The following is a 12,941-nucleotide window of genomic DNA, read 5'->3' as shown; positions in this document are numbered from 1 at the left end:
CTTCTTTTGCTGAGAAAACTAAAGTTTGAACTGCATTGAACAGTATGCTTTTCTCTTAAAAAACCAACACTATGTTAACTACACAGGAGAAAAACTTATAGAAGTGCAGGTGTGCAGCTAAAAACTGCAGTCAGGTTTTTGCTCATTTCAGATGTAACAACGGCAGGCAGCTAGCAGCGGGACTGCAGGGGATGCAGAGTAAACAGGATCATTTACACGTTCTGGCCTCCAAATGACCAACTAACAAAAAATCAACAGAGTGTGCCCCTCCAAACACACTGAAAAGGGACAAAAATAAGGGGCAGTGATGATGGGGTCAGGAAAGAGTAAAACGGGGACATGTCCTGTTTGCATTTGAGACACATTCATAGCCCTAACCCTGACTTTATGCAAAGCCTCGTTCACAACATACATTTAAAGCTTTCCACTTTCAAAAGCTGTTCAGGGGTCAGCAAACTTTTTCAGCAGGGGGCCGGTCTACCATCCCTCAGACCTTGTGAGGGGGCAGACTATATGGGGGGAAATGAACGAATTCCTATGCCCCACAAATAACCCAGAGATGCACTTTAAATAAAAGCACACATTCTACTCAAGTAAAAACACACTGATTCCCAGACTGTCCGCAGGCTGGATTGAGAAGGCGATGGGGCCGCATCCGGGGGCCCTGGGCCTTAGTTTGCCTACCCATGGTTTAAAGAGTCCTGAGAGCTTAAATTTGTTAAGGGTGCTAAGAGTTGTTGAGAGACACCATCCCCACCCCCAGCCTCCTGGAAATAGAGATTGACAGTTGGACGAGACCTCTGAGAATTGCCATTCTGTGAGGGAAATGGGTCTCTTAACAATTCCTGGCACCCTGAAGAGACTACAGTTCCCAGGATCCTTTGGGGGGAAACCCTGACTGTCAAAAGTGGTACCATAGTGCTTTAAAACCATCCCTCTGGACCAGACTTTGCAAAGCCCCAGGGGGAGGAGGAGGCTGCTTTGCAAAGGCAGGCAAGCAGGCAGGCAGCGGGGCTTCTCTTCAGAGCAGGGGGTGCTCACTCCCTGAGAGATGGGAGGCCCTTCCTCTCTCAGCACAGCCTCGGCGCTGTTGCTATGGGAGCCCTAGCAACCATTTGCAGCCTCTGGGGCAACAGTGAGAATGGAAGCCAGCTCCAGGGGCAGCAGGTGAGTCCTTTGAGGTGGGTGTGGGCAGGATGGCGTTAGGGCATCTCTCTAAGTTTACACCTTTGATTTGCCATAGCATCATGTGAACCGGGGTCCTACCATTCTTCTCATTTCATCTTTTTACTACTCCTTAGCAGCTGCAGCATTTTGGCTTGACACAATATCATCCCCTTCAGGACTCTCACCAGCATTGTTAGCATGCCCTTTTGTTGAAATTATATATCTATCTATCTATCTATCTATCTAATGACAAGATGTTATGTCGCAGACCAGCTGCAGCCATGATGGTGCTATGACATCCATGTACTTACTTGTATAAGGATTGATATAATGTATCAGCCTGGTGGACAGAGATAAAGCATCAAATTTTTTAAAGAAAAGTGCAAGACAGTCATTAAAATGGCTGGCAAATCAAAAAAGGCTTCAGGTATAGGCCTGTAAGCTTTAGAAAATGTGTGTGTGTGTGTGTGTGTGTGTGTGTGTGTGTTTATCACATGCCTCCTCCATTCACAGAAAAAGATGGATGGGTGCAGCATTATTTTAACAGTAACAGGAGCATGTGGGAAAGAGGGGCTCAATCACCCCCTGCCACTGTTTTTAAAAGCGCTACATAAGAATATATGATAAGCATAAATGTCTGTAATGAACATTAACTTACTAGGTTGCCAAATACACAAGTTGGCCCTAGTGTTTCTGCTTCTTAGCATTGCCGACTTACTAAAACGATGTTTAAAGGTACAAGATACATTTTAATTATGACACCACCCCTTAATCTCTCCTCAGTCAGGTGTAACAACCAGTCCTACTGGTTCTGAGAACCCTAATCCCTTCTCTAGCATTAAAGCAAGGGCCAAGCTAGAGAAGACATGGAGCTGCACAGTGAGATCTCTTGTGGAAAGCTGTGGGGCGAGGGAGAATGAATCAGGACTGTGACGCCGGGGAACAAGGCTAACCATCCGGCCCCCACCCCTCTATATTCGTGATGAACACCCCAATCCCCAAAGAGCCACTTCCCCCATGCACCTAAAGGTTTCCCCAGACTGGCCAAATCATAGCACTGAGGAGCGTATAGCGAGGGGTTGGGGAGGAGTGCGAGGTGACACTCCCCAAAGTGTTGCAGCCCTGAACCAAATCACCCTGTCCCGGGGCACCATCTGGTGGGTGGGGGACCAGGGTCCACCAATATTTTCAAGGCGGGGGCCACCCTCCCCAAATTCTACAGTGATCCTCAAAAAGATGCGCCAGGGTGAAGCATCCTCATCCTGCACATCCCTTTCACAAAGGTAAGGTGGTGGGCTGGGGCCCAATTTGGCCTGGCCAGGTTGGGAGGAGGGGGTGGCACACATGTGATGTCATTCATGCATGATGGCCCCTTCCATGTCTGGGGCAACTCAGCACGTCTGCCCCCATCTCTACTGCATATGCTAAAAAAAATTTTTTTAAGGGATCAGAGATCTGACTTTGGCTCTCTGTCATCTCATCTAATTTGGCCCTCAAGATGCATGCACACAGCATGAATGAGGAAGACATGTGAATGATAGCTCCATCAGGTGGTGTGTGACTCTGTGTTCGTTCATTGGCTTGTAGTGGGAGAAATGCCCAGGGCCAGAGATTGCAGCTGGCCATGCAAAGCTTTGGCTGAGGGCCTCACTGCCTCCAAAGGGTCCCTCACCAGCTCAAACCACTTAATGTGCTCATTGTTGGGCCCCAGACAACTATTTCAGCAGTGTCTCTCTGTGTGTGCTCCCATCTGGCTACTACAGTGGTACCTCGGGTTACAAACTCCGCTAACCAGGAAGTGGTTGCTCCAGGTTAAGAACTTTGCCCCAGGGTAAGAACGGAAATCGTGAGCCAGCAGTGCAGCAGCAGCAGGAGACCCCATTACCAAAAGCATGCCTCAGGTTAAGAACCGTTTCAGGTTAAGAACGGACCTCTGGAACGAATTAAGTTCTTAACCCAAGGTGCCACTGTATTATTGTGGCAACATGCTCAGTGAAGCCATTTTGAGAGTTAAAATGTTAAGCAAGGAAGCCATTTTGTTGATCTAGGGCAGGCCCCCATATCCAGTACATACACTCAGATACCCACGACCCAGAGACACACAGAGATAGGCTGATAAGGATTACCAAGTAAGGACAGGGAAGGGTCATGTCCAACTCCTCATGCCCTGTCTCTAGGTTGAACCTAATGTATCTATCTGGAACATACTCTCCAAGCACCAGGGGCCTGGAGATAAGTGGTGTCGCTGCCACTGTCGTGATGGCAGCAGCTAAAGAAAATAAGGGTGGCTGGATTGGAGCGGGGCTTCGGTGGCCCCATGCCAAGGGTTCTTCTAAAGGGGATTTTTTTGCAGGGCCTGCCATGTTGTTTTTCAGGCAGGACTTTTGTGCCTTTAAAAGATGCACCTTCAAAAGTTGCTCTCCAGTGCTAGAAAAACCTCCACCTGTTGAATGTGCAACTGTCAAAATTCTTCTAGGAACAGAGAGGAAGGAAGAGAAGGAGCTGTCTCAATTTTTCTGCCTTTGTTTTATCTTGTGGCTTAGAAGAGGGGGAGGGGAGCCACAGAAAATACTTTACACATAAATTTTTAGAGGTCTTTAGCAGAAAATAGGAACAACAAGGAAATAAAACAAAAGTTTAAATTTAGCCACTGAAGAATCAGTCTGCGTCACTGGGAAGATTCACAAAACTCGCAAGGTGAAGAAGCGACAGATACACAGAGAAAGAGAAGAGAAACTATTGCATACGGATTTTCAGTTAAAGGACCTGGAGAGAACTTCTTGCTCTCCCCTAACCAACAGAACAAGGGAATAGTTAGTCCTGGGAAACCTCCTCTTCTGGAGCTGGAATTCATGCACAACACACACACACACACACACACACACACACACACACGGAGGGATGCCCTGCATTTTAACCTCTTGAACCTGGCAAGCCAGGTGGTGCTTGCAAATCATAACCTATAGGCATCCCATACTATATAACTCAAGGCATCATATTAATTCAAATTGCTTTTTCCCCCCCCCACAGCCCCTTCCAGCTATATTAACAGCTAGAAATAAATAAATCATAGAATCATAGAATCATAGAGTTGGAAGAGACCACAAGGGCCATCGAGTCCAACCCCCTGCCAAGCAGGAAACACCATCAGAGCACTCCTGACATATGGTTGTCAAGCCTCTGCTTAAAGACCTCCAAAGTAGGAGACTCCACCACACTCCTTGCCAGCAAATTCCACTGTCGAACAGCTCTTACTGTCAGGAAGTTCTTCCTAATGTTTAGGTGGAATCTTCTTTCTTGTAGTTTGGATCCATTGCTCCGTGTCCGCTTCTCCGGAGCAGCAGAAAACAACCTTTCTCCCTCCTCTATGTGACATCCTTTTATATATTTGAACATGGCTATCATATCACCCCTTAACCTCCTCTTCTCCAGGCTAAACATGCCCAGCTCCCTTAGCCGTTCCTCATAAGGCATCGTTTCCAGGCCCTTGACCATCTTGGTTGCCCTCCTCTGGACACGTTCCAGTTTGTCAGTGTCCTTCTTGAATTGTGGTGCCCAGAACTGGACACAGTACTCCAGGTGTGGTCTGACCAGAGCAGAATACAGTGGCACTATTACTTCCCTTGATCTAGATGCTATACTCCTATTGATGCAGCCCAGAATTGCATTGGCTTTTTTAGCTGCCGCGTCACACTGTTGGCTCATGTCAAGTTTGTGGTCAACCAAGACTCCTAGATCCTTTTCACATGTACTGCTCTCAAGCCAGGTGTCACCCATCTTGTATTTGTGCCTCTCATTTTTTTTGCCCAAGTGCAATACTTTACATTTCTCCCTGTTAAAATTCATCTTGTTTATTTTTGCCCAGTTCTCTAATCTGTCAAGGTCGTTTTGAAGTGTGATCCTGTCCTCTGGGGTGTTAGCCACCCCTCCCAGTTTGGTGTCATCTGCAAATTTGATCAGGATGCCCTTGAGTCCATCATCCAAGTCATTGATAAAGATGTTGAATAAGACCGGGCCCAAGACAGAACCCTGTGGCACCCCACTAGTCACTCTTCTCCAAGATGAAGAGGAACCATTGATGAGCACCCTTTGGGTTCGGTCAGTCAGCCAGTTACAAATCCACTGAATGGTAGCATAGTCAAGACCGCATTTTACCAGCTTCTTTACAAGAATATCATGGGGCACCTTGTCAAATGCCTTGCTGAAATCAAGGTAGGCTACATCCACTGCGTTCCCTTCATCTACCAGGCTTGTAATTCTGTCAAAAAACGAGATCAGGTTAGTCTGACATGACTTATTTTTCAGAAATCCATGCTGACTATTGGTGATCACAGCATTCCTTTCTAGGTGCTCACAGACTGTTTGCTTAATGATCTGCTCCAGAATCTTCCCTGCTATTGATGTCAGACTGACTGGGCGGTAATTATTTGGGTCCTCTCTTTTCCCCTTTTTGAAAATAGGGACAACATTTGCCCTCCTCCAGTCTGCCGGGACTTCGCCTGTTCTCCAGGAATTCTCAAAGATGACTGCCAGTGGTTCTGAGATCACATCTGCCAGTTCTTTTAATACTCTTGGATGCAGTTCATCTGGCCCTGGAGACTTGAATACATCTAAACTAGCCAAATATTCTTGTACTATCTCCTTAGTTATTCTGGGCTGTGTTTCCTTTGCTGAATCATTTGCTCCAAATTCTTCAGGTCGGGCATTGTTTTCTTTATCGGAGAAGACTGAGGCAAAGAAGGCATTGAGGAGTTCAGCCCTTTCTGTGTCCCCTGTTTGCATTTCACCATCTTCTCCTCTGAGTGACCCCACAGTTTCTTTGTTCTTCCTTTTGCTACGAACATACCCATAAAAGCCTTTTTTGTTGCTTTTAACCTCTCTAGCAAGCCTGAGTTCATTCTGTGCTTTAGCTTTTCTGACTTTGTGTCTACACGTGCTGGCTATTTGTTTGAATTCCTCTTTGGTGGTTTCCCCCCTTTTCCATTTTTTGTACACATCCTTTTTTAATCTTAATTCAGTTAAAAGTTCTTTAGATAGCCACCCTGGCTTCTTTCGGCACCTTCCATGTTTCCGTCTCATTGGTATTGCCTGACGTTGTGCTTTTAGTATCTCCCTCTTAACAAACTCCCAGCCATCATGAACTCCCTTTCCTTTTAGTATTGTTGCCCATGGGATCTCACCCAGCACTTCCCTAAGTTTTATATATTGTGGCCAAACTCAGCACGAGAGTGTTCCTAAGATGGGGGAGATGATAGGGTGCTGCGTGTCATATAGATTATGATGCCAGACCGAAATGTGACGGTGCCCATTGTTTCGGCACAGGTGCACCTGCCACTCGAGATATCACTGCCAAACATAGCATAAGGGTTCCTGGGGTGGGGGCTGGTGCTCTTTGCCTAGATACCAGGTGTCATTTTGAACTGACATGGTGGACCAAAACATGACTCTGGGGTGGCTTAGCCCAAGACCTTGCCTGCCAATAAGAAGGACCAAGTTGGTTGGTACTGGGGAATGTACATACCTATGTGGGCATTTATACCCATTTTCTTGTGTGTGTGTTTCTTTGTGGCTGATTAGCGGCTCTCCCTGTGCAAAGGTCAGAGGAGGCAGGGTTTCTGTTGAGGCAGGTGATTAGCTGTGGGAGGAGCTTATCAGAGCTTATCAGTAGCCACCCCCAACGACACGTTTTCAAGATGGAGGGTGAGGGAACAGCTGCAGTTGCCTGCGGTTCCTGCGCAATGTTTGCCATCTTGCCAAAGGTTGCAGGCAGCTTTACCTGCAGCAATTGTATGTTGATTGCCCTCTTAGAAGACAAAGTCCAGCAACTGGAGGAACGTGTAGCTATGCTCCAAAGAATTAAGAGAGCTGGAGCTCTTCTTGGAAACAACAGAGAACACCGTCTCCACCAAGGAGGAGACAGGGGACACCCCTGAGAAGGAGGCTAGTTCACCAACACAGGAGCCAGATATATGGATAAACGTGACTCGAAGAAGTAGGAGGCCCAGGGTTCACTCTGATTGTTTAGAAATACACAATCGCTTTGAGGTCCTCTCCCCTAGCATGGAAGACGAAGAACAGACTCCATTTCAGGATCTCTCCCTCATTACAGTAGATCAGGTATATGAAGACGAGCAGCAAAGTCAGTCCTCAGGGAATGTGCAGGCGACCTTGGAACGGACAGCTCACAGAAGAACCCTGACCAAACCTTAGAGGAGGTGTGTAGTGGTGATAGGGGATTCCCTACCGAGGGGAACAGAAGCAGTGATCTGTGGGCCTGACAAGATGTCTCGGGAGGTGTGCTGTCTCCCCGGGGCTAAGATCCAAGATGTAACTGAACGACTGCAAGGAATCATAAAACCCACTGACAAATACCCCTTCCTCTTGGTTCATGTGGGAACCAATGACACTGCAAGCAATAGCCTCCAGAAGATCAAAAGAGACGAGGCTCTGGGCAGGAAATTGAAGCAATTAAATGCACAAATTGTCATCTCGTCTGTCCTCCCAGTTGAAAGACGTGGCCCAGGGAGAGAGGGAAAAATAGTGGAAGTGAACAGCTGGCTTCGCAAATGGTGTAAACAGGAACGGTTTGGATTCTTAGATCACGGACTGCAGTTTCTTGAAGATGGACTTCTGGCAAGCGATGGGCTGCACCTCACAACGGTTGGGAGAAATGTTTTTGCCAAAAATCTCAGAAACCTCATCAGGAGGGCTTTAAACTGACTAATGTGGGGGAGGGAGACAGTGCTCCTGAAGGTAGGAGTCTATCAATTGATGAAGATGATCATCCAAATGTCATAGACCAAATGGAGCAAACAGCACGCAGACCTAGTGATGGGAGGGGAAAATCCTTAAATAAGAGACACGGGGGAATGATTAATGGACTTCAATGTCTGTACACTAATGCGCAAAGCATGGGAAATAAACAAGATGAGCTTGAGCTCTTGGTACAGCAAACTAAATATGACATAATAGGCATCACTGAAACCTGGTGGGATAAGTCCCACGATTGGAATTTAATAATAGAGGGATACAATCTATTTCAGAGAAACAGACCAGACAAGAAAGGAGGAGGAGTGGCGTTATATGTCAGGGGTGTGTATACCTGTGAAGAGATCCAAGATTTAGAACCTCAAAGCCAAAGTGAGAGCATTTGGGTCAAAATTAAGGGAGAGAAGAATAACAGAGACCTCATTGTGGGAGTTTACTATAGATCCCCAAGCCAAACGGAGGACATAGATGATGCCTTCCTGGAACAGATGGCCAAGCATGCAAAAGGAAGGGAGATAGTAGTAATGGGGGACTTCAATTACCTGGCTATTTGTTGGATGTCAAACTCAGCCAAGAGCATAAGGTCAAACAGATTCCTCACTGGCCTTGCAGACAACTTCCTTGTCCAGAAAGTGGGAGAAGCAACAAGAGGAACAGAAAACAATGCCCGACCTGAAGAATTTGGAGCAAATGATTCAGCAAAGGAAACACAGCCCAGAATAACTAAGGAGATAGTACAAGAATACTTGGCTAGTTTAGATGTATTCAAGTCTCCAGGGCCAGATGAACTGCATCCAACAGTATTAAAAGAACTGGCAGATGTGATCTCAGAACCACTGGCAGTCATCTTTGAGAATTCCTGGAGAACAGGCGAAGTCCCGGCAGACTGGAGGAGGGCAAATGTTGTCCCTATTTTCAAAAAGGGGGAAAGAGAGGACCCAAATAATTATCGTCCAGTCAGTCTGACATCAATACCAGGGGAGATTCTGGAGCAGATCATTAAGCAAACAGTCTGAGCACCTAGAAAGGAATGCTGTGATCACCAATAGTCAGCATGGATTTCTGAAAAATAAGTTATGTCAGACTAACCTGATCTTGTTTTTTGACAGAATTACAAGCCTGGTAGATGAAGGGAACGCAGTGGATGTAGCCTACCTTGATTTCAGCAAGGCATTTGACAAGGTGCCCCATGATATTCTTGTAAAGAAGCTGGTAAAATGCGGTCTTGACTATGCTACCACTCAGTGGATTTGTAACTGGCTGACTGACCGAACCCAAAGGGTCTCATCAATGGTTCCTCTTCATCCTGGAGAAGAGTGACTAGTGGGGTGCCACAGGGTTCTGTCTTGGGCCCGGTCTTATTCAACATCTTTATCAACGACTTGGATGATGGACTCAAGGGCATCCTCATCAAATTTGCAGATGACACCAAACTGGGAGGGGTGGCTAACACCCCAGAGGGCAGGATCACACTTCAAAACGACCTTGACAGATTAGAGAACTGGGCAAAAACAAACAAGATGAATTTTAACAGGGAGAAATGTAAAGTATTGCACTTGGGCAAAAAAAAATGAGAGGCACAAATACAAGATGGGTGACACCTGGCTTGAGAGCAGTACATGTGAAAAGGATCTAGGAGTCTTGGTTGACCACAAACTTGAGATGAGCCAACAGTGTGACGCGGCAGCTAAAAAAGCCAATGCAATTCTGGGCTGCATCAATAGGAGTATAGCATCTAGATCAAGGGAAGTAATAGTGCCACTGTATTCTGCTCTGGTCAGACCACACCTGGAGTACTGTGTCCAGTTCTGGGCACCACAATTCAAGAAGGACACTGACAAACTGGAACGTGTCCAGAGGAGGGCAACCAAAATGGTCAAAGGCCTGGAAACGATGCCTTATGAGGAACGGCTAAGGGAGCTGGGCATGTTTAGCCTGGAGAAGAGGAGGTTAAGGGGTGATATGATAGCCATGTTCAAATATATAAAAGGATGTCACATAGAGGAGGGAGAAAGGTTGTTTTCTGCTGCTTCAGAGAAGCGGACACGGAGCAATGGATCCAAACTACAAGAGAGTAGATTCCACCTAAACATTAGGAAGAACTTCCTGACAGTAAGAGCTGTTTGACAGTGGAATTTGCTGCCAAGGAGTGTGGTGGAGTCTCCTTCTTTGGGGGTCTTTAAGCAGAGGCTTGACAACCATATGTCAGGAGTGCTCTGATGGTGTTTCCTGCTTGGCAGGGGGTTGGACTCGATGGCCCTTGTGGTCTCTTCCAACTCTATGATTCTAGGATTCTCCAGACCACCTAGTTCAGTATTCCACTCACTACACCATGCAAAACATGTTTTTTAAATAATGAATTGACCCCAAAGCCTCCAATCAGTTACTGATTTAATTTTATTGCTTTTCTCTTTTATTCAGTGCAGAAGCAGCCTTTGCGATGGAGAGCTCAAACCAACTTTGGCTGGAGAGGCTGTTTCCTCCTCATTTCAGTAAGGAAGATTTCTTCAGTGGGTCCCATCAGCCAGAACCTCTGATTTGTGAAAAGTTTGCTTTGGAGAGGGCAAGAAGGACTGAGCAAATCTACAACAAAACGGCTAAGGCCAGTTTTCATGAGGATCAACAGTTCCAAAGGAAAGGATCTCCCTCCAAACTCCTTGTGAGTGAGCAGGAGTTGAACTTATGGGGAAGAAAGAGAGAAAATTCAAAGGAGTTTAAAGATGGGGATTCCACCCGCAGGGGATCTGCTAATTTAGATGTTGAATCAGGAAAAAGGATAGCTGAAACAGGAGGTCATTGTACCTGGAATACAAAGGAACTGGCAGTTTTCAGACAAGAGGTGTGCAAGGAACACTTGGAAAATATCTCTTTAAAGCTTCAGGTGTCCCTTCTCAAGGTGGAGCTGGTGGAACTTAAAGCCAAATACAAAACATTAGTGGCAGAATCTGAACAAGCGATGCAAGAGCTGAGCGACTACAGAACAGAAGCTTGGTGTAAAACTGTCTGGCTGGAGCAGATTCAAAGGCAAAGATTCGAAAGAGATTGCAAGATTGAAGTGTTTAAACAAGGCCTACTTGAGAAATCAGAAAGCATCAGAAGTTTAAAGGAGGAACTGAAACAAAGAAGAGGAGAAGTCACGCATTTAAAGTTGCAGAAGAAGGATTTACAAGAAGAGTTAAAGGAATTCAGAGAGCAGCAAGGTTTTCAAAACAAGTTACTCACAGAAAACATGAAGCTCTGTCATGATATGGAAATGAGAAAAATACAAAAAGAGCTGGAGGATGCTAAAGGAGAGCTGGATGCAGAGAAAGCCTTGAATACAAAGAGTGCTAAAGATCTAGAGATGCTGAAAATACACTTTTCAGGCCAGCCATCACATGATTTACTTCAAAATTTGAGAATTTGTTTTATTTAATGCAAATCCAAATTAAAAGATTTATTTTAGTTAACTAATCTATTATGCTCCACCTTTCCTCCCCTGAGTTCTCCCCATTTCTCCCTTTTATCCTCATAACAACTCTGTTAGGTAGTTCAGGCTGAGAGAGCATGGCTGACCCAAGGTCACCCAGTGAGCTTCCTGGCTGAGCAGAGGTTTCCATTTGGGTCTCCCCAGTCCTAGTCCAACACTCTTAACCACTATGCAAACTGCTTGCAAATCCCAAGTTTAATGCCATGGACAGTCTCTCCTCTTTTCCTCTAGTCTGGGGAACTTTTTTTAAAAGGCAGTCATCTGTGATGATAAAATAGTGTATCTTTCATTTAGTAGAGTTTTGGTTTGGGGGAGATTCTGGTTTGATTCCATCTTGAGAGCCCATGTAAGTCTTAAAGTCACAGACCTCTGTTACGTCACCCCTGTTTGCAATACTAGGCTATGATTTTCAACAAGAGAACAACTTTGCCAATGAACCCTCATTCTTATTGAGGGAATCATGTCTGAGATGCTGAGTTCAAATGCACCATTTTATATCTCTCATTGTCTATTATTGTGTGAATTAACAAAGGATGGATAAACTTGATTGTAACATGCTGGAATTTGCCTGTAAATTAAAGTCGCGGTAGTGGAGAAATTGCCCCAGATTAAACTGCTGCTAAATGATAATAAGGGACGCGGGTGGCGCTGTGGTCTAAACCACAGAGCCTAGGACTTGCCGATCATAAGGTCGGTGGTTCGAATCCCTGCAATGGGATGAGCTTCCGTTGCTTGGTCCCAGCTCCTGCCCACCTAGCAGTTCGAAAGCAGTTCGAAAGATAAATAGGTACCGCTCTGACGGGAAGGTAAGCGGTGTTTCCGTGTGCTGCTCTGCTTTGCCAGTAGCGGCTTAGTCCTGCTGGCCACATGACCCAGAAGCTGTACGCTGGCTCCCTTGGCCAGTAAAGCGAGATGAGCGCCGCAACCCTAGAGTCGTCCACGACTGGACCTAATGGTCAGGGGTCCATTTACCTAAATGATAATAAAGCAGGCCACCATTATTTCTGTAACCTGATTTCAGGCCAATCTTTTTTCTTTTTGCAGTTTTTAGGGTGTGTTGCTGGAGTGTGTTTGGCAGCAGCACATGCAATTTTAATCCTTACCCAGTAGGGGGCAGTCCTTGCCCAGCTGTTTTTGGTTTTCATAATGTGCTTTTAGCCTCTAGTGCAGACAAATGAAAGGAGAGCCTGTGGATACGCAGGTTTTAGTCTTACACAGAACTTATCAGCCAGAAGTAAGTGGTAGGTAAAATAACTGAATCCTGTACAACTAATTCCAGTGAGCAAGTTTATTATGGCAAAATCTTTTGTAGACTTCATCATCTACATGTAGTATTACCCTTGGATGCGGGACTTGTGGGTCTGTAATTGTTGCTGGACTGCAACTCCCATCATCCTTGATTACTGGGGCCAAGTTGGCTGGGACTGATGGGAGCTGGAGTCCAACGACCCTTGGAGAGTCAGATACCGGTAAATAGTGGGATCACATAGCAACCAAAGGCAAAGTGTGCAGTTGTCTGTGACAATTCACTTATAGC

At 45.9% G+C, this 12,941-nt stretch overlaps 1 protein-coding gene across 4 annotated transcripts; it reads left to right on the top strand.

Moving 5' to 3' along the window:
- The first annotated feature begins 891 nt into the window (after window positions 1–891).
- On the top strand, window positions 892–11,388 carry CCDC160 (coiled-coil domain containing 160). 4 transcript variants are annotated; one of them, XM_082207487.1, is made up of 2 exons: window positions 892–1,181; window positions 10,357–11,388. In XM_082207487.1, exons 1-2 carry the CDS (start codon window positions 1,096–1,098, stop codon window positions 11,348–11,350), a joined length of 1,080 nt encoding a protein of 359 aa, XP_082063613.1. In that variant the 5' UTR covers window positions 892–1,095; the 3' UTR covers window positions 11,351–11,388. The 4 variants fall into 4 exon arrangements, with proteins under 4 accessions (XP_082063613.1, XP_082063614.1, XP_082063615.1 ...); XM_082207488.1 differs by having other exon boundaries at window positions 898–1,167; XM_082207489.1 differs by having other exon boundaries at window positions 1,089–1,167; window positions 10,362–11,388.
- Window positions 11,389–12,941: the final 1,553 nt, after the last annotated feature.

Source organism: Podarcis vaucheri (genome assembly GCF_965113315.1).
Source record: "Podarcis vaucheri genome assembly, chromosome: Z".
Taxonomy (NCBI): Eukaryota; Metazoa; Chordata; class Lepidosauria; order Squamata; family Lacertidae; genus Podarcis; species Podarcis vaucheri.
Note: the sequence above shows the minus strand (reverse complement) of the source record. Positions and strands in the feature narration are given on the sequence as shown.